The sequence below is a fragment of the Coenobita brevimanus genome, chromosome 93, assembly GCF_032717465.1.
Source record: "Coenobita brevimanus isolate Jiangsu-jjx chromosome 93, ASM3271746v2, whole genome shotgun sequence".
NCBI lineage: Eukaryota > Metazoa > Arthropoda > Malacostraca > Decapoda > Coenobitidae > Coenobita > Coenobita brevimanus.
The window spans coordinates 22,316,562-22,339,926 of record NC_137046.1 but is presented as its reverse complement, the minus strand read 5'-3'; the positions used below and the strand labels follow the sequence as shown (position 1 = coordinate 22,339,926).

Sequence of the window (23,365 nt, the reverse complement as noted above, 5' to 3'; positions counted from 1 at the left end):
GATCAGACGAGGCCACGCAACTCCTTCAGTTCGGTGACGTCGCTCTCTACCTTCAGCTTAGGCTAGACTTCTCGAAGGTGAAATGTTAGTTATAACCTTCATCAACATCTTCATGAAGAGAGGTCCTTCCAAATTTGAATAAATCGTCTGAGGGTGAAATAAAAAAAAAAGTCACCGGATTCTTGGGGTTAAGATATTGTTACATCCATTCTCTTTGATCATGCCAGCCATATTTAGCCACAGCCAGAGCAGTCAGGGTATATTTGTCATTTTAAGAACATTCAGGTAAAGTTTTGTGCATTAAAATTAGCTTACGATCATTCATGGCCACTTGATTCCATTCAGGTCAGTTTGGGTCCATTAGAGTTTTTTTGGTACTATCTGAGTCAAATTAGGTTAATTCAGGTTATTTATGCCACTTCAAGTCTAATTGAATTCGCCTCATCCATATCAGTCGTCAGAATATTTCAGATCAGCTTAAGGCAATTACCATTCAAGGTTAGATCTGTTCAATTCAGTTTTCATCAATTAAGGTTCTTCACATTCCACCATGCTAAGTCAGATCAATTTGTATTCATTTTTTATGTGTTCGACTTTGATAGGAAGCGTTATGAGGAACACACTGAGGTGGTTTGGCCATGTGGAGAGGATGGAGGGTGAAAGACTGACGAAGAGAGTGTATGTGAGTGAGGTGGAGGAGGGAAGAGGGAGGGGGAGGCCGAGGATGAGCTGGAGGGATGGGGTGGAGAGGCATATGAGAGAGGGGGGGGGGGTGAGTTGGGAGCAGGGCAGTGAAATGGCTGGGGACATGGCGACTTGGAGGCGATTTGTTTGTGGCCACCCCAAACGGGATTGAGGCGTCTGGCAATAGATAGATAGATAGACTTTGGGCATAGGCTTCACAGCCTGCTCCCAAGGCCCAATAACCCTCCTGCATACCATACACCTCTACATGTCACCACTTCGGCACTAACACGCACCTTCCATATTGAATACATGCTAGGGCTGTCTCAAACAGGACTTGGTGTATTGATATTAACGGGGGTAGTTTTACATGTCGGCGGGCCTTCTGGTAGATCAGTAAAGTCTGATTTTATAAAACTCAGACCTTAAACTGTTCCCTGCCCCAGCGGGGATTTGAACATGGGTCCGGTTGGACTGCAGGCCACCTCCCTGCCGATTGAGCCACCGCCTCCCACATTCAGGACAACATGGGTCCACTCTGGGTCAGATAGATCCTTCAGGTTTATAAGTACCATTCCAAATCCATCCAGGCTCATCACATCCATTTTAGCCTTGTCCCATCACTTCTGGGCAATTCAGGTCCATTTAGGTGCAGGTATTTTCTGTTAGGTCTATTCATGTTCTTAAGGTCTGTCCGGGTCATTAACGTCCATCATATCCTTCACAGCCATTCAGGCTTGGTCGAGTTAGCTTAGGTCAGTTCAGGTCCGTTCAGGGTTATTCAGAGCCAATTAAGTCCATTCAAGGCTTTCCCTTGCAGTTGTGCCCAATTAGATTTAATACTCGTAAGACCTAGTCACATCCATTCACCTCAGTTTAGATTCATTCTGGTAGTGGTCATTTGATCAGATGAACCTTTAGGAACCTATAAAGATTTAGTAGACCCGAACTGTCATATCTGGCACACGTCGTTACATGCATGACCCAAGTTGATTCTATATTATTAAAATGTACCTGATAAACCTGCAGTGATCTAGAAGCATCTGAATTTGTTGAAACAGCCCTACATTGATCTGTTTGGACATGAACATGGAGAGAGAGAGAGAGAGAGAGAGAGCGAGAGAGAGAGTAATGAGAAGAAAGCAATGTATATGAACATAATGGTCCTTCCTGCTAATTCAGGTTCCTCCTTGCCATTAACAGAAGAAGAGGGTGACGACAGGATGAGAGAAAAGTCCAACTTGGTGTCCATCTTGCTTCTCCTGATACTGCTGACCAAGTTCACTGCTGCACAAATCACGATAGGTAAGCACAGACTCAGTTATATAGCAAGCCTTTATGATGTGTCCTTGCATTCCTAGAAATTCAGTATTACTTATTTCATAGTATGAGACAGGATACAGCAACTCATATTTTGTAACTCAGCATCACTAGTTGTTTGATCCTTATGGTAGGGTTCGGACTAGAAACGCGTGTCACCAAGTTATTGAGCGAGTGACTGAGTTGCTGAAGAATTGCTTTAAAATGATCCCTTTGCAACCCTTCTACAGCCTCTAAGACAGTAACAGGGAGCTTAATAGAATCATTTAGATGACTCTGAGAGGCACCCTCGTGCTTGGTCCTGAGTCATGGAAATCATAACTGAATTTACTGATCATATTCATAAGTCAACCAGTCCGTCGCCTGGCAACACTAGTCCCAGCTGTCGTTCCGCAAGACCCATTTTCTCTTGCGAGTTTCGAGGTAGACTGAATAAATTTTTCCTAGGGCCCTTTTAAGCCCTCCATTCTTGGTACTTTTGGGATCAGAAGCCCCAAGCATTCAGCAACAAACAGTCTTACTTTTTGGATGTAAAAAAAAAAAAGACTGGCAATCAGCATATAGCAACCTGTTATTAATACAACTCAGCATCCTATATAAATGCATGGCGATTGAGGTGAATCAGAATTAAACATTCTTGTCTGCCAAGTAGTTTGTCACTACACATTTTCTTACTTGCTCGCGCTATCCTGGCTCCCTCGGTCAGGTATACCGACTTTTTTTATACACTGCCACAATCTTTTTTTTTTTTTTTTTTTTTTTTTTTTTAATGCGAGGAAGAAGGAAGCAAAGGCAGTGGACCCGCAATTATTGTTCCTTCCAAGAGAAAAACTAAATACAAGAGAGAGCCAAATTCAAGATCCGATCATTTCGAGATGCCTGGACACACTGCGTTTGAAAGATTGGAGATCACAGGAAGCAGGAAATACAGACAGAGGGAGACAGTTCCAGAGCTGATCTGTTGCATAAATGAAGGACTAGGAGTAACGGTTAATTCTTGCATTAGAGAGCTGGACAGAAAAGGGATGAGAGTTTGCTGCTAGACGGGTCCTACGCACCCGTCGTACAGGTGGAGGAATGCATGCAGACAGTTCAGAGGAGCAGTGACCATTGAAGTAGCGATAGAAAAGAGATAAAGATGCAACAGTGCGGCGAAGAGACAAAGGTTGCAGGGAGTCGGTAAGAGGAGGAAAGTTAATGAGACAAAAAGCCTTTGACTCCACCCTATTGAGAAGAGCTGTATGTGGGGAGCTTTCCCACACATGAGAGTTGTACTCCACACAGGGATGGATGAAACCCCTGTATAGAGTCAACAATTGAGTAGGGGTAAAGAAGGAATGGAGTCGGCTTAGCACACCTAATCTCTTGGAAGTAGATTTTACAAGAGATGTAATATTATCTTTCCAAGGTAAGTCCCGAGTAAATGAAACCCCAAGCATATTCAAGGATGATGCAGGATTAAGATGAATATTATTAAACGTTAGTGGGTATACCTGTGGAAGATTTTGTCGGTTGATAGGTGTAAAATCTGAGTCTTTGATGCATTAAAAACAATAAGATTATTTTTACCCCAGTCAGAAATACGAGCCAAGTGAGACATTAGGTGTGCCATAGCCTCATCCCTTGTTTGTTGAAGTAAGTGCTGAGATGGACGTTGCAGGAACCGAATGGAAAGGTGAAGGGTAGAATCATCAGCATACGAGTGGATAGGGTTAGATGTACAGCTTAGAAGACCATTGATGAATAAAAAAAGGAAGAGAGTTGGTGATAGGAGAGCCCTGAGGAACACCACTGCTGATAGATCTAGGAGAAGAACGATGGCTGTCTACAACAGCGGCTATAGAACGAACAGATAGGAAACTAGAGATGATGGCACAGATAGAAGGATAGAAACCGTAAGAAGGCAGTTTGGAAATTAAAGATTTATGCCAGACTCGATCGAAAGCCTTTGAGATGTCAAGTGCAATGGCGAGGCTTTCGCCAATGTCCCAATAAAAGGACGACCAGGAGTCTGAAAGGTAGGTGAGAAGATCGCCAGTGGAGCGTCCCTGACGGAACCCACACTGACGATCAGAAAGAAGATTGTGATAGGAAAGATGCTTTAAAAACTTTCTATTAAGAATTAACTCGAAAACTTTTGAGATACAGGATGTTAATTTAACCCTTTAACCGCGGGTATTGTTTTGGTCTGACTGTCCTCTCCCGCGGGGGTTTGAGCCAAATGTAAACAAACCTTTAAACCTTAATAACTCTGCACAGAATAAAGCTAGAGAAAAAAATAAGGTACCATTAGAAAGTACTAACCTTCAGCTTTCCATTGATGTAGGTTTCATGACTTTGTTGACTTTCACAGGACGGGCAGTGCCGTTAGAAGTGAGGGGTGTAAAATCACTATTTTTCGCTCACACGCCATTACCTTCGCTCATACACCATTACCAAATGCCAACCTCATTCTGATAATAATACTATAAACATATATGAACACTGCACATACGATAAACACCCACTCTGTGTTCACTGAGGCTGGTAAAAGGCACTGTAATTACCCGCACTTCACTGCCACATCAGAGGTGTTGTAATCACTATTTTTCGCTCACACACCATTACCAAATGCCAACCTCATTCTGATAATAATACTATAAACATATATGAACACTGCACATACGATAAACACCCACTCTGTGTTCACTGAGGCAGGTAAAAGGCACTGTAATTGCCTGCACTTCACTGCCACATCAGCGGTGTTGTAATCACTATTTTTCGCTCACACACCATTACCAAATGCCAATCACATTCTGATAATAATACTGTAAACATATATGAACACTACACATACGATAAACACCCACTCTGTGTTCACTGAGACAGGTAAAAGGCACTGTAATTGCCTGCACTTCACTGCCACATCAGCATGTGTTGTCACTCACACAGCTGGACAGATACTGATGCGTGCTTGGTCAGGGGTGGGGTGGGGGGCTCAGGGGGTGGGAGGTGGGGCCCCAGGGGGGGGAAGAGGGAGGTGGGGGTCGGCTGGAGTGAAAGAACTTAATAGCTACTCTCCCTTGAAACAATTGGCGCACGGAAAAAACGCGGGGTATTCAAAATATTCACAAACATTCGAGAATGACACCCGCGGTTTGGTCCAGTTTTTGCAACGTCATTCTGGAATGACACCCGCGGTTAAAGGGTTAAAGCAATTGGACGATAGTTAGAGCGTTGCAAATGGTCACCCTTCTTTGGGACTGGTGAATGAGAGCAAACTTTCAGCAAGAAGGAAAGGTACAAGTTGATAGAAAAAGGCGAAAGAGTTTGCCTAGGCAGGGTGTAAGCACAGAAGCACAGTTCTTGAGAACAACAGGAGGAACTCCATCAGGCCCATTTGTCTTATTAGTACTGAGGCCCGTGATGGCAGAAAATACATCAGCTGAAGAAATTTTAATGTCAGCCATGAGGTAGTCAGAGGAGGGAAGTGATGGAGGAACAGCACCGGAATCGTCTAAGGTGGAATTGGAGGAGAAAGTCTGAGCGAAGAGATCTGCTTTATCAGTAGGAGAAGTACCTACTGAGCTATCAAAGTAGAAAAGAGGAGGGAAGGATGATGAGATAAAGTTGTTAGAAAGGTGTTTGGCAAAGTACCAGAAGGAGCGGGAAGAATTCGAGTTGGAGAGTTGAGAGCATTTAGTACAGATGAAATTATTTTTAGCAGAGCAAAGAACAGACTTAGCACGATTCCGGGTAGAAACATAAGATGTGAATCAGGGGTGGGTTGGCTCCGGTACTTTTTATAGGCCCTCTCCTTGTTGCGGACAGCGTTAGAACAAGCGTGGTTAAACCAAGGCTTTCTTGCAATAGTCAAAGGATATGAGAAAGGAATGTATGCTTCCATGCCCAAGAGAATAATCTCCATAATGTGCAAGGCATACTCAGATGGCTTCCGGCCATGGTAGCAATAATCATTCCATGGAAAATCAAAGACGTACTGCCTGAGGGCCTCCCATTCCACAGCTCCAAAATGCCACAGATGACGTTTCTTTGGATGGTCCACAGGCCGTACCGAAGTGATGGGACAGGTTAAGGTGATAAGGTTGTGATCGGAGGAGCCCAATGGAGAGAAAAGATTAACAGTGTAAACAGAAGGATTAGTTGTAAGGAAGAGGTCAGGTATGTTGGAGCTCTCTCCATGGCATTCAGGGATACAGGTAGGGTGCTGTACAAGCTGCTCTAGGTCATTAAGGATAGAAAAGGTGTAGACTTGTTCACCAGGTGGATCCGTGAAAGGAGAGGAGAGCCAAAGGTGGTGGTGAACATTGAAATCTCCTAGAATGGAGATTTCAGAGAAAGGAGAAATGGATGGAATGTGTTCCATCGTAGAAGTAAGATAGTCAAAGAATTTTTGATAGTCAGTAGAATTAGGGGATAAGTAAACAGCACAGATATATTTAGTCAGAGAATGACAGGAAAGCCGAAGCCAGAGTGTAGAGAATTCAGAAGAATCCAGTTCAGGACCATGAGAGCAAGATAGGTTATTGCATACATATCCACAACAGCCACCTTTGGGTTTTAAATGAGTATAGAGGAAGTAGGAGGATACAGAAAAGGGTTTGCTGTCAGTTGCCTCAGACAGCTGAGTCTCAGTTAGAAAAAGAATGTGAGGTTTAGAGAAGGAGAGGTGGTGCTCAACAGAGAGAGTTAGAGGAAAGGCCACGAATGTTGCAGAAATGAAGAAGAGAGTCAGACAGTGGTTCCAGGCAGCTCGAATCGTCACCGGGAGAGGGGCGGAAGGTGGGGGCGTTTATGGTCCCCCCCCCCCTCCTGGGGACTCCGAGGCCACGTGTTGCGCTGCCATGATTATTATTATTTTTTTTTTTAATTTTGAAAACGAAGTGTACTGTGTACTGTGCATGTAGTTTGGTGTTGATTGTTAGAGAAACTTGTATTGGAGAGCATGCTGGCCTACTCTCTGTGTTACTGAGGCACTGAAAAAGTTCAGCAAAAGGGAATGGTCGGGACTAGTCCCGAGGGCTGATGAAGCGGGAGCTCCAGCTCTCCCTGTCATCAGCTTTCCATCCATCTTGGGAATACTGCCCTGCTCGACTGGTGCTACAGTCTACTTCTATGACCTTAACACTTCTAAATGCACTTCCCACATCGTCCTTCGAGAGCCTCCCATTCGTTTGCCTCAAAGTGGCCTGCATTTCGCTGTCCTGTTGAGACTCACTCTCACTAACCATACAAAGGAAACGTAGATGGAAGACCCATGCAGTCCCACTGGCAAGACATAGTTCATGTGTACAAGTATTTACAGTGGTTGGCGCCAGAAGGTATACGCAAGACGAATTCAGAATCTTTGTTCATTACTCACATGGCCATTGGCAAACAGCGCTGATCGTACCTCAGGATAAACATTTTATTTCGGACAACATGGGAGATGTGTTTTGAACGATTTTAACCTTCTATCACAAATCACTAGTGTCAGTGATAGCCTGTCTATCTTATTTTATTTATTATTTTTTTAAGACAAGGTCGGTATGAGTTAGAATACACACGCACAAGAGAGAGAGAGAGAGAGAGAGAGAGAGAGAGAGAGAGAGAGAGAGAGAGAGAGAGAGAGAGAGAGAGAGAGAGAGACAGAGAGAGAGAGAGACAGAGAGAGACTAACCTACCTGAGCCTAACTAACTAGTCTAACATTAACCTGGATATTCTTTGTGCCTAATCTAGCCATATCTGACCTAAACTAACTTATGTCACACCCACACTTTGAGTATGTGCTATGTAGTGATGAAGGCAGGCTGCTGCATTTGAATGTACTATTTGCCACAATTATTCTTACACACCTCGAATTTGCCTCTCCCAAATTTTCCCATCGTATATATACTTCTGGCTATTTACTTACCTTGGGACGATATTTTATGAATATTGTTATTAATCCCTCCAGTCAACCAAGTGTTTATTTACTCTGATATTACTTTTATCTGTGAAGGAAACTGGTCTCTCCTCCCCCGCCTCCTCCTTCCCTCCCTCTCCTTTTCTCATACTCTCTTCCTCCCACTGTCCATTGCCTCTCTCCTTATCCTTCCCTCCTCTCTCTCTCATTCTCCCTTCCTTGTTCCCTTTCCTCTCCCTCCCTTCCATCCCCCTTTCTTTCTCTCTCTCTCTCTCTCTCTCTCTCTCTCTCTCTCTCATGCTTCATATATATATACATATATTTTTTTTTTATGCGAGGAAGAAGGAACCAAAGGCCATGAGCCCGCAGTAACAGTTCCCTCCAAGAGAAAAACAAAATACAATATAGAGCCAAATTCAAGATCCGATCATTTTGAGATGCCTGGACACACTGCGTTTGAAAGACTGGAGATCATAGGCAGCAGGAAATACAGACAGAGGAAGACAGTTCCAGAGTTGACCTGTTGCATAAATGAAAGACTGGGAGTAACGGTTAATTCTTGCATTAGAGAGTTGGACAGAAAAAGTATGAGAGTCTGCTGCCAGACGGGTGCTACGCGCCCGTCGTAGAGGTGGAGGAATGCAAGCAGACAGTTCAGAGGAGCAGTGACCATTAAAGTAGCGATAGAAAAGAGATAAAGATGCAACAGTGCGGCGAAGAGACAGAGGTTGAAGGGAGTCAGTAAGAGGAGGAGAGTTAATGAGACGAAAAGCCTTTGACTCCACCCTATTGAGAAGAGCTGTATGAGGGGAGCCTCCCCACACATGAGAGTTGTACTCCACACAGGGGCGGATAAAACCCCTGTATAGAGTCAACAATTGCGCAGGGGTAAAGAAAGAGCGGAGTCGGCTTAGCATACCCAATCTCTTGGAAACAGATTTTACAAGAGATGTAATATGATCTTTCCAAGATAAGTCCTGAGTAAATGAAACCCCAAGCATGTTCAAGGATGATGTAGGATTAAGCTGAATATTATTAAACATTAGTGGGTATACCTGTGGAAGATTTTGACGGGTTGAAAGGTGTAAGAACTGAGTCTTAGATGCATTAAAGACAACCATATTATTTTTACCCCAGTCAGAGATACGAGCCAAGTCAGACATCAGGTGTGCCATAGCCTCATCCCTTGTTTGTTGAAGTAACTGTTGAGATGGGCGTTGCGGGAACCGAATGGAAAGGTGAAGGGTGGAGTCACCAGCGTATGAGTGGATAGGGTTAGATGTACAGCTTAGAAGATCATTGATGAATAAAAGGAAGAGAGTTGGTGATAGGACAGAGCCCTGAGGAACACCACTGTTGATAGATCTAGGAGAAGAACGATGGCCGTCTATAACAGAGACTATAGAACGACCAGAAAGGAAGCTAGCGATGAAGGCACAGATAGAAGGATAGAAACCGTAGGAGGGCAGTTTGGAAATTAAAGATTTATGCCAGACTCGATCGAAAGCCTTTGAGATGTCAAGTGCAATGGCAAAGCTTTTGCCAAAGTCCCGAAAGGGGGATGACCAGGAGTCTGAAAGGTAGGTGAGAAGATCGCCAGTGGAGCGTCCTTGACGGAACCCATACTGACGATCGGAAAGAAGGTTGTGATAGGAAAGATGCCTTAAAATTTTTCTATTAAGAATTGACTCGAAAACTTTTGAAATACAGGACGTTAAAGCAATTGGACGATAGTTGGAGGGTTGGGAGTGGTCACCCTTCTTTGGGACTGGCTGAATGAGAGCAAACTTCCAGCAAGAAGGAAAGGTACAAGTTGACAGACAAAGACGAAAGAGTTTGCCTAGGCAGGGTGTAAGCACAGAAGCACAGTTCTTGAGAACAACCGGAGGGACCCCATCAGGCCCATATGCCTTGTTAGTACTGAGGCCAGTGATGGCAGAAAATACATCAACTGAAGAAATTTTAATGTCAGCCATGAGGAAGTCAGAGGGGGGAAGTGATGGAGGAACAGCACCGGAATCGTCTATGGTAGAATTGGAGGAGAAAGTCTGTGCGAAGAGATCTGCTTTATCAGTAGAAGAAATAGCTACAGAACCATCAGAGTAGAAAAGAGGAGGGAAGGATGATGAGGTAAAGTTGTTAGAAAGATTTTTGGCAAGATGCCAGAAGGAGCGGGAAGAGTTCGAGTTGGAGAGTTGAGAGCATTTAGTATGGATGAAATTATTTTTAGTAGAGCGAAGAACAGACTTAGCACGATTCCGGGCAGAAACGTAAAGATGATGTGATTCAGGGGTGGGTTGGCTCCGGTACCTTTTGTAGGCCCTCTCCTTGTTGCGGACAGCATTAGAACAAGCGTGATTAAACCAAGGCTTTCTTGCATTAGTCAAAGGAAATGAGAAAGGAATGTATGCTTCCATGCCCGAGAGAATAACCTCCGTAATGCGCAAGGCACACTCAGATGGCTCACGGCCATGGAAGCAATAATCATTCCAGGGAAAATCAAAGAAGTACTGCCTGAGGGCCTCCCAGTCTGCGGCTCCAAAATGCCACAGACGACGTTTCCCTGGAGGGTCCACAGGCCGTACCGGAGTGAGAGGACAGGTTAAGGTAATAAGGTTGTGATCGGAGGAGCCCAACGGAGAGAAAAGATTAACAGAGTAAGCAGAAGGATTAGTTGTGAGGAAGAGGTCAAGTATGTTGGAGCTCTCTCCAAGGCGGTCAGGGATACGGGTAGGGTGCTGTACAAGCTGCTCTAGGTCATTAAGGATAGAAAAGATGTAGGCTTGTTCACCAGGTGGATCCGTGAAAGGAGAGGAGAACCAAAGGTGGTGGTGAACATTGAAATCTCCAAGAATGGAGATTTCAGAGAAAGGAGAAATGGATAGAATGTGTTCCATCGTAGAAGTAAGATAGTCGAAGAATTTTTGATAGTCAGTAGAATTAGGGGATAAGTAAACAGCACAGATATATTTAGTCAGAGAATGACAGGAAAGCCGAAGCCAGAGTGTGGAGAATTCAGAAGAATCAAGTTCAGGAACACGAGAGCAAGATTAGTCGTTGCGTATATATACACAACAGCCACCTTTGGCTTTGAAATGAGTATAGAGAAAGTAGGAGGATACAGAAAAGGGTTTGCTGTCAGTTGCCTCAGACAGCTGAGTCTCCGTTAGAAAAAGAAGGTGAGGTTTAGAGAGGTGGTGCTCAACAGAGCGAAAGTTAGAGGAAAGGCCGCGAATGTTGCAGAAATGAAGAAGAAGAGAGTCAGACAGTGGTTCCAGGCATCTTGAGTCGTCACCGGGAGAGGGGCAGATGGTGGGGGCATTTATGGTCCCCCCCCCTGGGGACTCCGAGGCTTGGTAAAACGACGCCATATACCTAGCTTGAGACAATATATCTCTCGTCTGTTATGCCATTATCGATGAGTAGTTTTTGTTAATCCTTCCATCCAGCCAATAATTTATCTATGGTGTTTGTTCTTATATTCTGATATTAGTTAGTTGGATTCGTGTCCGAAGGGTCACGAAATCAAGGCTCTTGCCGGTCACCAAGATTTGTGGGATGGACTCCGCATTTACTCCTAGTCCATGTCCTTTCCCTCACCCCAGTCTGACGACTTTCGTTAGCATTAGCGCAGCCAGGTTGGGCTTTGACTTTTCGAGGCACTTGTTCACCCTTGGTCAACTGTGAAATAATAATAGTAATTAAATAATCAACAACTGGTCTCTACTACCCCTATCCCTCTCTCTCCCAGGCCCTCCCTATTACTTCATCTCTAAGTGTTTTTAAGGAGCGACGCCACTCGGACGAAGGCCTTGCTACATAGGCAACCTGTGCTCCGTGATCCGCAGGCGACCCAACCTTCCTAGTAGTATGGCGCGAGGAACAGTGTTAACATAATATTGTGTATAACCCTGATATAGCTAGAGTGATAAATGGAGAAAATAATACCCTTCACAATAATAGTTATATTTAATAGACTGTGTGTATCAAAACTATGACTTGATTTATCCTTCTAGGAGACCTGGAATTAATTATTACAGTATTAGTGAAACGTAAATAATGTATATAGTGTTAGGCACTGCCATGGTACGTCTGGTATGCGTGTCTTTATTATTAGGTATATGATCGTTATGTTACTATGTTTTTGGTGGTCTAACATATGACTCCATCGCCGCCATGTGATGTGTTGTGAGTTAAGGCGAATATTATTCTTCTTGTATAACGAAATCAGGAGCCGTACTGCAGCATTTCGTTACATTTATAATTTATAATTTATAATAATGTGGCCGGTACTGAAGTTTGTGTTAAGAACGGCTGTTATGTTTAAATAATACAAAAATTCTTACCTACAGGATATTTACTATATCTATATCTATCTATCTATCTATCTATATCTATCTATCTATCTATATAATAGCCAATGCCTTTAGCGGATTCATGCACACATATTATAGGATGGGTGGTTTGTCACCTTTTTTTCGGGATAAATGCCCAATACTCATCAACTCATTGTGGAGTAGACTGTAGCACCAGTCGAGCAGGGCAGTACTCCCAAGGTGGATGGAAAGCTGATGACAGGGGGAGCTGGAGCTTCCATTCATCAGCCCTCGGGACTAGTTCCTGACCATCCCCCTTTGCTGAACTTGTTCAGTGTTTCAGCACGGTACACATTACACTACCTTTTCAAAATTTAAAAAAAATAAAGAAAAATGTCGCACTACAACCATTTCTCGGAGTCATCGCGGGGGAGGGGACCATAAATACCCTCATCATCGGTCCCTCTCCCGGTGATGACTCAACGAGCCTGGAACCAGTCTGGCTCACTTCTTCATTTCTGCAACATTCGGGTCCTTTCCCTTAGTTTTCTCTCTGTTGAACATCACCTCTCCTCCTCTAAACCTCACCTTCTCTTCTTAACCGAGACTCAGCTGTCTGAGGCAACTGACAGCAAACCCTTCTCTGTATCCTCCTACTTTCTCTATACTCATTTCAAAGCCAAAGGTGGCTGTTGTGTATATGTACGCAACGACCTATCTTGCTCTCTTATTCCTGAACTTGATTCTTCTGAATTCTCTACTCTCTGGCTGTGACTCTCCTGTGATTGTCTGACTAAATATATCTGCACTGTTTACTTATCTCCTAATTCGACTGACTATCAAAAATTCTTCGACTATCTTACTTCTACAATAGAACACATTCTATCCATTTCTCCTTTCTCTGAAATCTCAATTCTAGAGTTCAGTGTTCACCACTATCTTTGGCTCTCTTCTCCTTTCACTGATCTACCTGGTGAACAAGCCTACATCTTTTCTATCCTTAATGACCTAGAGCAGCTTGTACAGCACCCTACCCGTATCCCTGACTGCCATAGAGAGAGCTCCAACATACTTGACCCCTTCCTTACAACTATGGTTGTACCATTCTAAAGTGGCGGTTTGGGTGGGGCACCAACCTCTGTACAGTGGTGCCACGTGTTCCATACCCGCTATGTGAACGGCTTTGATATATATATGTAATAGGCATCACAATAAGATAAACACATGAGAATATAATGGTAACGTGTGTATTATAATATATGAAAGAACAGTAAACTTATTATGCGTAAAATATTTATACGGCAATACAGAAACGTGGCATAATTATTTAACAGTGTTGCTTTAAAAAAGTAGTCACTTTTATTGGCTGTTACCGTATTTCTGGGGTGGGTAATAATGTCACAATTATGATTATAAGATAATGTGCAGGAATATAAGAAAAAATATGCCAATTTCTTAGTAAAAAAAATATATACATTAAAACCCTCATGAGCAGCAACACACACACACACCCAGCCCGACCTGGCCAGAGCTTCCTCTATCTCTTTCCTTTGTGTCCTTGACTCAGACAGGATGGCAGCTCAGCCAGCTCACTACTCGCATCTACAAGACTTTTACCTCCTGGATGGTGTGGAAATAAAGTTAAATTTACAATATGTACATTATAACGTAAAAGAAAATAACCAAAATGTATCCTAAAATACTACAGACGAGAGAGAGAGAGAGAGAGGGAGGGGAAGGCAGACCAGAGGCAGTGTTGAGTGCAGCTGAGTGAGAGATGGAGGAAGGGAGGGAACGAAGGAGGGAGAGAGTGATTGAATGAAAACAAATCATGGCGCCACAATAGTGAGGTCATCTGGCACCATATGTAAAACAATAATATTTTTAAACATAATTAGATATAATAAAAACAAAATAAAGAAATGAAAGCACAAGTTTATAAGTCACTCGTAAAAGAAACAAAATTCCTAAGGGTGAAGCACATCTCCCCCAGGAGAGAGAGAGAGAGAGAGAGAGAGAGAGAGAGAGAGAAGGCAGGCAAGGGGCAGTGTTGAGTGCATTGTCAAGCTGAGGGAAAGATGAAGGGAGGGAAGGAAGGAGGGCGAGAATTATTGAATGAAAACAAATCAAGGCGCCGCAACACCGAGGTCATCTGGCGCCATATGTAAAACAATAATATAATAAAAAACAAAATAAAGAAATGAAAGCACAAGTTTATAAGACACATAAAAGAAACAAAATTCCCTAGGGTGATGCACATCTCCCCCCAGGAGAGAGAGAGAGAGAGAGAGAGAGAGAGAGAGAGAGAGAGAGAGAGAGAGAGAGAGAGAGAGAGAGAGAGAGAGAGAGAGAGAGAGAGAGGCATCGCGAGTATGGAAAACGTGGCAACACTGGACAGAGGTTGGTGCCCCACCCAAACCACCACTTTAGAATGGTACGACCATAATCCTTCTGCTTACACTGTTAATCTTTTCTCTCCACTGGGCTCCTACAATCATAACCTTATTACCTTAACCTGTCCTATCGCTCCGGTACGGCCTGTGGACCCTCCAAAGAAACGTCGTCTGTGACACTTTCGAGCTGCGGATTGGGAGGACCTCAGGCAGTACATCTTTGATTTTCCCTGGCATGATTATTGCTACCATGGCCAGGAGCCATCTGAGTGTGCGTTGCGCATTACGGAGGTTATTCTCTCGGGCATGGAAGCATACATTCCTTTCTCATATCCTTTGACTAATGCACGAAAGCATTATTTAATCACGCTTGTTCTAATTCTGTCTGCTAAAAATAATTTCATCCATAATAAATGCTCCCAACTCTCCAACTCGAATTCTTTCCACTCCTTCTGGCACCTTGCCAAAAACCTTTATAACAACTTTACCTCATCATTTTTCCCTTCTCTTTTCTGCTCTGATGGCTCTGTAGCTATTTCTTCTACTGATATTAAGCAGATCTCGTCGCTCAGATTTTCTCCTCCAGTTCCACCTTAGACGATTCCTGTCCTGTTCCTCCATCACTTCCCCCCTCTGACTACCTCATGGCTAACATTAAAATGTCTTCAGCTGATGTATATTCTGCCATCACTGGCCTCAATACTAACAAGGCATATGGGCCTGATGGAGTCCCTCCTTTTGTCCTCAAGAACTGTGCTTCCGTGCTTACACTCTGTCTAGTAAACTCTTTCGCCATTGTCTTTCAACTTGTACCTTTCCTTCTTGCTGGAAGTTTGCTCTCATTCAGCCAGTCCCAAAGAAGAGTGACCATTCCCAACCCTCTAACTATCGTCCAGTTGCTTTCACATCCTATGTCTCAAAAGTTTTCAAGTCTATTCTTAACAGAAAATTTTTAAAGCACCTTTCCTATTACAACCTTCTTTCTGATCGTCAGTATGGGTTCCATAAGGGATGCTCTACCTTTCAGACTCCTGGTCATCCTCCTTTCGGGACATTGGCGAAAGCTTTGCCATTGCACTTGACATCTCAAAGGCTTTCGATCGAGTCTGGCATATATCTTTAATTTCCAAACTGCCCTCTTACGGTTTCAGTCCTTCAATCTGTGCCTTCATCTCTAGCTTCCTCTCTGGTCGTTCTATAGCTGCTGTTGTAGACGGTCATCGTTTTTCTCCTAAATATATCAACAGTTGTGTTCCACAAGGCTCTGTTCTATCACCAACTCTCTTCCTTCTATTCATCAATGATCTTCTAAGGTGTACATCTAACCCTATCCACTCGTACACTGATGATTCCACCCTTCACCTTTCCATTCGGTTTCTGCAACGTCCATCTCGGCAGTTACTTCAACAGACAAGGGATAAGGCTATGGCACACGTATTGTCTGACTTGGCTCGTATCTCTGACTGGGGTAAAAATATTCTTATTGTTTCCAGTGCATCAAAGACTCAGTTTTTACACCTATCAACCCATCAAAATCTTCCATAGGAGTACCCACTAATGTTTAATAGTATCCAGCTCAATCCTGCATCATCCCTGAACATGCCTGGGGTTTCATTCACTCGGGACTTATCTTGGAAAGATCATATTGCATCTCTCGTAAAATCTGCTTCCAAGAGATTGAGTCTGCTAAGCTGACTCCGTGCCTGCTTTATCCCCGCACAGTTGTTGACTTTATACATGGGTCTTATTCGCCCGTGTTTAGAGTACAACTCATATGTGGGAAAGCTCCCCACATACAGCTCTTCTCAATACGGTGGAGTCAAAGGGTTTTCGTCTCATCATCTCTGCTCCTCTTACTGGCTCCCTTCAATCTCTGACTCTTCGTCGCACTTTTGCCTCTTTATCTCTTTTCTATCAGTACTTCAATGGTCACTGCTCCTCTGAACTGTCTGTTTGCATCCCTGCACCTGTGCGACGGGTGCGTAGCACCCGTCTAGCAGCAAACTCTCATCCCTTTTCTGTCCAGCTCTCTAATGCAAGAGTTAACCGTTACTCCCAGTCCTTCATTTATGCAACAGGTCATATCTGGAACTGTCTCCCTCTGTCTGTATTTCCTACTTCCTATGATCTCCAGTCTTTGAAATGCAGTGTTTCCAGGCATCTCGAAATGAACGGATCTTGAATTTGGCTCTCTTTTGTATTGTTTTTTTTTTTTTTCTTGGAAGGAACTGTTTTGCGGACTCAACCTTTGGTTCCTTCTTCTTTGCAAAGAAAGAAAAAAAAAAAAATCTGGCGGACCACCTGAAGCCCAGCGAGGACTACTTGGGTAGTATCGTTTATTTGTGGGTCCCAGCGCCGAATGGAACACTCCATCACCTCCAGCAACGCATGATAGCCCAGTGGAAACTATTCAGAAGGAATTAAAGAATTGTAGTTATACAGACCTGTTACCTTTGTCTCTGGCAGGCTGCAGGGGGTTATCACTAATTGTGGGGAGGAACGATCCATTACAATCTTTTCTCTGCACGGACTGTGCGGTAATATACAGGTTTTAATAACACACACATTTGGTTATTAGGTTATGTAGAAACACCTTCTCTTTATGCCAGAAGGCTGCTGCCGATGCATTTATATAGACAGAGTTCCATGATATTGTATGGAAATTACTCCATTAGTAAAACAATCACACCCTTATTACCTTCTTAATATTGTCAGCATTAGTATAATATGTGTGTTTGTATGCGTGCGTATATACTCGTACATGTATTTATGTTGGCATACAACATGTATATTTCTGTGTGTATACATGCATGTACGTATGTCTGTCTATCTATACATATACCTATCTATTGCCAGACGCCTTAATCCCGTAAGGGGTGGCCACAAACAAATTTCCTCCATGTCACCCTGTCCCCCGCCATTTCATTGCCCTGCTCCCAGCTCACACCCCCCTCTCTCACGCCGTCCCTCCATCTCATCCTTGGGCTCCCCCTCCCTCTCCCCACCTCCACCTCACTCACATACACTCTCCTCGTCAGTCTTTCACTCTCCATCCTCTCATCCTCTCCATATGACCAAATCACCTCACTGTGTTCTCCTAACGCTTCCTATCATATCCACATCCACACCACAACACTCCTTCACTTCCTCATTTGTCTCTCCATGTGACTCCACAGGCTCCTCTCAAATAACTCATCTCCACTGTTCTCACTCTTGACTTCTGTCCCTCCAACAAGGTCCAAGCTTCACTTCCATATGGTAGAATTGGTATCACTCTACTGTCATGTAGTAACTTTTTCACTTCCATGCTCACTTCTCTGTTTCTTATCTCTGCTTTCACGGAACAAACAACTTTTCTTCCTTGTTGAATCCTTTCAAGCACTTCACCTTCTAAACTTCCATCCTTACTCATCACACTACCGAAGTACTTAAATGCACTTACACATTCCATTTCCTCCTCATCCAACCTCACGGTACATACACTGACTTCACTTCTCTCGAAGACCATAACTTCACGCTTCCCTACATTCACCTTTAGATTCCGTTTCTTACACACACTCCCAAACTCATCCACCAAGTCTTCCAGCTCCCCTTCATCTTCACGCACCAACACAATATCATCTGCAAACAACAGTACAGGGAGTTTCCACACACTGCCCCCTCTCATTAGGGCCGCTTCAACTTCCACTGCCCTACCTTGTATCTCTTTTATTACCCCATCCATATACAGACTGAACAACCATGGAGACATGACACATCCTTGTTTCAGTCCAACCTTCAAATAAAAAATTCACTCAGTTCACTATCCACACGCAGTGCAGCCTTAGCACCCTCATACATACGCTTCATGGCCATCAAGAACTTCCCATGTACTTCATATATTCTTAATACTTTCTACAATCCTTGTCTATCCACCATGTCATATGCTTTCTCCAAATCCATGAAGGCCGCATACAACTTCTCCCCCTTCTCTTAAAGCTTTTCCACTTTATATCTTATCTACACAACCTCTTCCCTTCCTAAAACCTCCCTGTTCTTCTCCAACTAATTCCTCTGTTTTTTCCCTAACTCTGTCAATAAGTATCTTACCATATACTTTTCCTATTACACTAAAAAGAAAAATACTTCACTTTCCCCTTTTCCTTTGTACTGTACAGGGTAATAATTATACCTGACTTCCAATCCTCCGGGACTCTACCTTCCTCCCAGGCCAATCTGCACATCTTCCACATGCATTCTATTAATATCTCTCTCCCATGCTTCAGCATTTCACCACACACTCCATCAGTATCTGTGGCTTTCCCCATTTTAACTTTCTTCATTGGTGCCACAGCTTCCATCCTACTGATTTCTTCCTCTCTTCTCACATCCCTTCTTCTCCCAGCCATTTCCCAGCCACTTATACTTGCATTACTTTCATTCTCTATGTTCAACAATTCATTAAAGTGTTCTCTCCATCTGCTCACTTTTTATCCCTTCTCCACTAGTAATATACCATTTTTATCTTTCACTCCCCAACTAACTTCTTTGGCACCTGTCTAACTCTCCTTACCTCTTTCTAATACATTTTCTTGCATTCCCTGCAATTTCCATTCAGGTTCTTTCCAAATTCCTCATCCACTCTCATCTTAGTCTCTCATACTAATCTTTTCACTTTTCTCCTCCTCTCAGCATATAACTCTCTCTTCCGTCATTCTATTCTTGCTCTCTCTTACTAATCTTTTCACTTCTCTCCTCCTCTCTACACATAATTCTCTCTTCCGTCTCTCAACTTCCTCCACATCACTGTTTCTCATCCACTCACTATAGGCTTTCTTCTTTTGTGACACAGCCTCTCTCACCTCTCCTTTCCACCATGCTGTTCCCTGCACTCCCTTTCGCCTTCTCTTCACCCCACACACCACCTCACATGCTGCACAGATTTTTTCTGTGAATATTTTGCACACACTTCCACGTCCCCCATCTGCTCCAATCCATATTTACCCAGCCGTATATATGTATGTGTGTTTATTTAGGTATATGTGTATGTACATGTATGTGTACATGTGTGTATGAATACATATATATACATAGGTATCCGTCATCCACTCCCTTTGTTCCAAAATATTCCCTTACGGAACGTCACAGACTATTCTTCTAGTAATCCCTCACGAGTCCTGATGTGTCCAGGTAATCCTTTAATGTCAGGAAATGTCGCCCACATCTTAAGTAGTAGGTGGGGACCCCCATCATCCACCCACTTAGTGTAGTGGTACTCTGTTTTTAGGGTAGCTCTACACTGAGTGGCAAGCCAAAAGATTTCCTGTAAGCCAGGAAAGCATTTACAATGCTGGGTGGTAATCTTATAACCAACCAACACGTATTTCCTACGTGACAGCAAGTGGGTTGGCGGAGGGTTAGTGCCCCCCCCCGGAAAACAACTAACTAAAAATACGAACAAGAAAGCTTGGACCTGGACTGTCCAAAAGATGACAACTAAGGACCGAACAAAGGACATGATACGGATGGCGACGTGGAATGTAAGGGGTGCAAATGATGAGGTGAGAGAGAGACTGTCCAGGTGTTTGAGGGTGCGAAAGTGGATGTATGTGGGTTACCTGAAACTAAATGGAGAGGAGAGAGTGTGAGAGAATGGGAGTATGGTTGGAGTATATGTGCGGGAGTAGGTGAGGATGAGAGGGCAAAAGGAGTGTGTATTGTTGTGAGTAAGAGATGGAAGGAGAATATAAGAGAGCATGGATCAGTTGGCTCAAGGGCATTGTAGGTAAGTTTGAAAGTTGGACTACAAATGTGGACGATTGTGTGCATGTATGCGCCAACACAAGATCGTGCAAAGAGAGTGAGAGAAGAGTTCTGGACAAATGTGGAAGTGTGCATGGAAAAGTTTGAAAGGAATGGGAAAGTGTTTTTGACTGGTGATATGAATGGAAAAGTTGGGAATGTGAAGGTGGATGGAGTAGTTGGTGAGTGGGGTGTGCCGGCAGACATGGATGAGAATGGCAGTGCTTTAGTGGACATTTGTGCCAGGAGGGAGTTGGTGATAGCTAATACCCTCTTCAGGCACAAAATGATCCACAGGTATACATGCGAGTGATGAGAAGGGTGGATGGTGAACTGAATGAAAGGAAGGCAATGACTGATTATTTGTGTATGGATGCAAGGATGCGAAAGTGTGTAATGGATGCAAGAGCATATAGGGGCTGGGGGAGTGGACTTTCTGACCACCACATTTGTGGTAGTCAGAATCAAGGTCCAGGTAAAATGGAGAAATAGAAGAAGGGAAGGACAGGAGGAAGGAGTAGCTGCAAGGAGAGTGGAAAGGTTACAAGAAGATGAGAAAAAGGCAGAATATAAGAGGGAAGTGGAGGAACGATTATGTAAATATGGATTGGAGCAGATGGGGGACGTGGAAGGTGTGTGCAAGATATTCACAGAAAAAATATGTCCAGAATGTGAGGTGGTGTGTGGGGTTAAGAGAAGACGAAAGGGGGTGCAAGGAACAGCATGATGGAAGGAAGAGGTGAGACAGGCTGTGGCACAAAAGAAGAATGGATGAGAAATAGGGGCGTGGAAGAAGTTTGGAGATGGAAGAGAGAGTTATATGTAGAAAGAAGAGAGAGTTGAAAAGATTAATAAGAGAGAGCAAGAAGAGTGGATGAGGAATTTGGAAGGAATGTGAGTGTAAAGCAGAGGGACTGTGAGAAAATGTTCTGGAAAGAGGTAAAGTGAGTTAGGCTGGGTGGCAATGAAGTTAGTCAGGGAGTGAAAGATAAAAATGGTAGATTACTAGTGGAGAAGGGAGAAAAAGTGAGCAGATGGAGAGAACACTTTAATGAATTGTTGAACATAAAGCATGAAAGTAATGCGAGTATAAGTGGCTGGGGAATGGCTGGGAGCACGAGGGAGGTGAGAAGACAGGTAGAAATCAGTAGGCAGGAAGCTGTGGAAGCAATGAAGAAAGACAAAATGGGGAAAGCCCCAGGAATTGATGAAGTGTGTGGTGAAATGGTGAAGCATGGGGGAGATAGTAGTAGAATGGATGTGGAAGATGTGCAGTTTGGCCCGGGAGGAAGGAAGAGTCCCGGAGGATTGGAAGTCAGGTATAATTATTCCTCTGTACAAAGGAAAAGGGGGAGAAAGAAGTGTGTGGTAATCATAGGGGCACTTATCTTCTTAGTGTAATAGGCAAAGTATATGGTAAGATACTTACTGACAGAGTTAGGGAAATAACAGAGGAATTAGTTGGAGAAGAACAGGGAGGTTTTTAGGAAGGGAAGAGGTTGTGTAGATCAGATATTCATTCTTAGACCTTTAGTGGAAAAGTTTCTAGAGGAGGGAAGGAAGTTGTATGAGGGCTTCATGGATTTGAAGAAAGCATATAACAGGGTGGATAGACAAGGATTGTGAAAAGTAATAAGAATATACGAAGTAGATGGGAAGTTGCTGAATGCTGTGAAGAGTATGTATGAGGGTGCTAAGGCTGGAATGCTTGTGGATTGTGAACTCGGTGAATTTTTTTATTTGAAGGTCGGGTTGAAACAGGGATGTATCATGTCTCCATGGTTGTTCAGTCTTTGCACGTATGGGGTTACAAAAGAGATACAAGGTAGGGCAGTGGATGTTGGAGCGGCCCTAGAGAGAGAGGGCAGTGTTTGGAAACTCCTTGTACTGTTGTTTGCAGATGATAATGTGTTGTTGCGTGAAGACGAAGGGGAGCTGCAAGGCTTGGTGAATGAGTTTGGGAGTGTGTGTAAGAAACGGAATCTAAAGGTGAATGTAGGGAAGAGTAAAGTGATGGTCTTTGAGAGAGGTGAAGTCAGTGAATGTACAGCGAGGTTGGATGGTGAGGAATTGGAAAATGTGAGTACGTTTAAGTACTTGGGTAGTGTGATGAGTAAGGATGGAGGTTTGGAGGGTGAAGTGCTTGAAAGGGTACAGCAGGGAAGAAAAGTTGCTGGTTCCTTGAAAGCAGTGATAAGAAACAGGGAAGTGAGCATGGAAGTGAAAAAGTTACTACATGACAGTATTGTGATACCAACTCTAACGTATGGAAGTGAAGCTTGGACCTTGTTGGAGGGACACAAGTCAAGAGTGAGGGCAGTGGAGATGAGTTATTTGAGAGAAGCCTGTGGAGTCACATGGAGAGACAGACTGACAAATGAGGATGTGAAGGAGTGTTGTGGTGTGGATGTGGATGTGATAGGAAGCGTTAAAAGAAACACACTGAGGTGGTTTGGCCATGTGGAAAGGATGGAGAGTGAGAGACTGACGAGGAGAGTGATGTGAGTGAGGTGGAGGGGGAGAGAGGGAGGAGGAGGCCAAGGATGAGATGGAGGGATGGAGTTGAGAGGTATATGAGAGAGGGCGGTGTGAGCTGGGAGCAGGGTAATGAAATGGCGGGGGACAGGGCGACGTGGAGGCTATTTGTTTGTGGCCACCGCGTATGGGATTAAGGTGTCTGGCAATAGATAGATAGATAGACAGATCTTCAGCTCCTCTCACCACCAAAGTAGGATAATGTAAGATGTCCACTTGGAATATTGTTCACTGACTTGGAAAATTTTGTTCTAGAAATCAAAAATTTTCTTCTAAAATGATTGTTAAGAAGTAGGAATGGCAAAAGTGCACAGATAAGAGACGAAAAACACACACACACACACACACACACACACACACACACACACAGGAGCATTCCATCAGCCACAAATACATGCTTGTGGCTATGGTGTGGAGTGTAGTAATGGGTATAGGTCTCCAAATCTTCAAA

The 23,365-nt window shown here is 43.7% G+C and overlaps 1 protein-coding gene across 1 annotated transcript in view; it reads left to right on the top strand.

The window, feature by feature from the left end:
* The first annotated feature begins 1,844 nt into the window (after positions 1-1,844).
* Ir8a (Ionotropic receptor 8a) overlaps positions 1,845-23,365 on the top strand; it is a 180,433-nt gene continuing 158,912 nt past the window's right edge. Inside the window, exon 1 of the mRNA XM_080282267.1 lies at positions 1,845-1,989. Within this exon, the coding sequence (XP_080138393.1) occupies positions 1,845-1,989 (145 nt within the window). The remainder of the gene's footprint in view (positions 1,990-23,365) is intronic.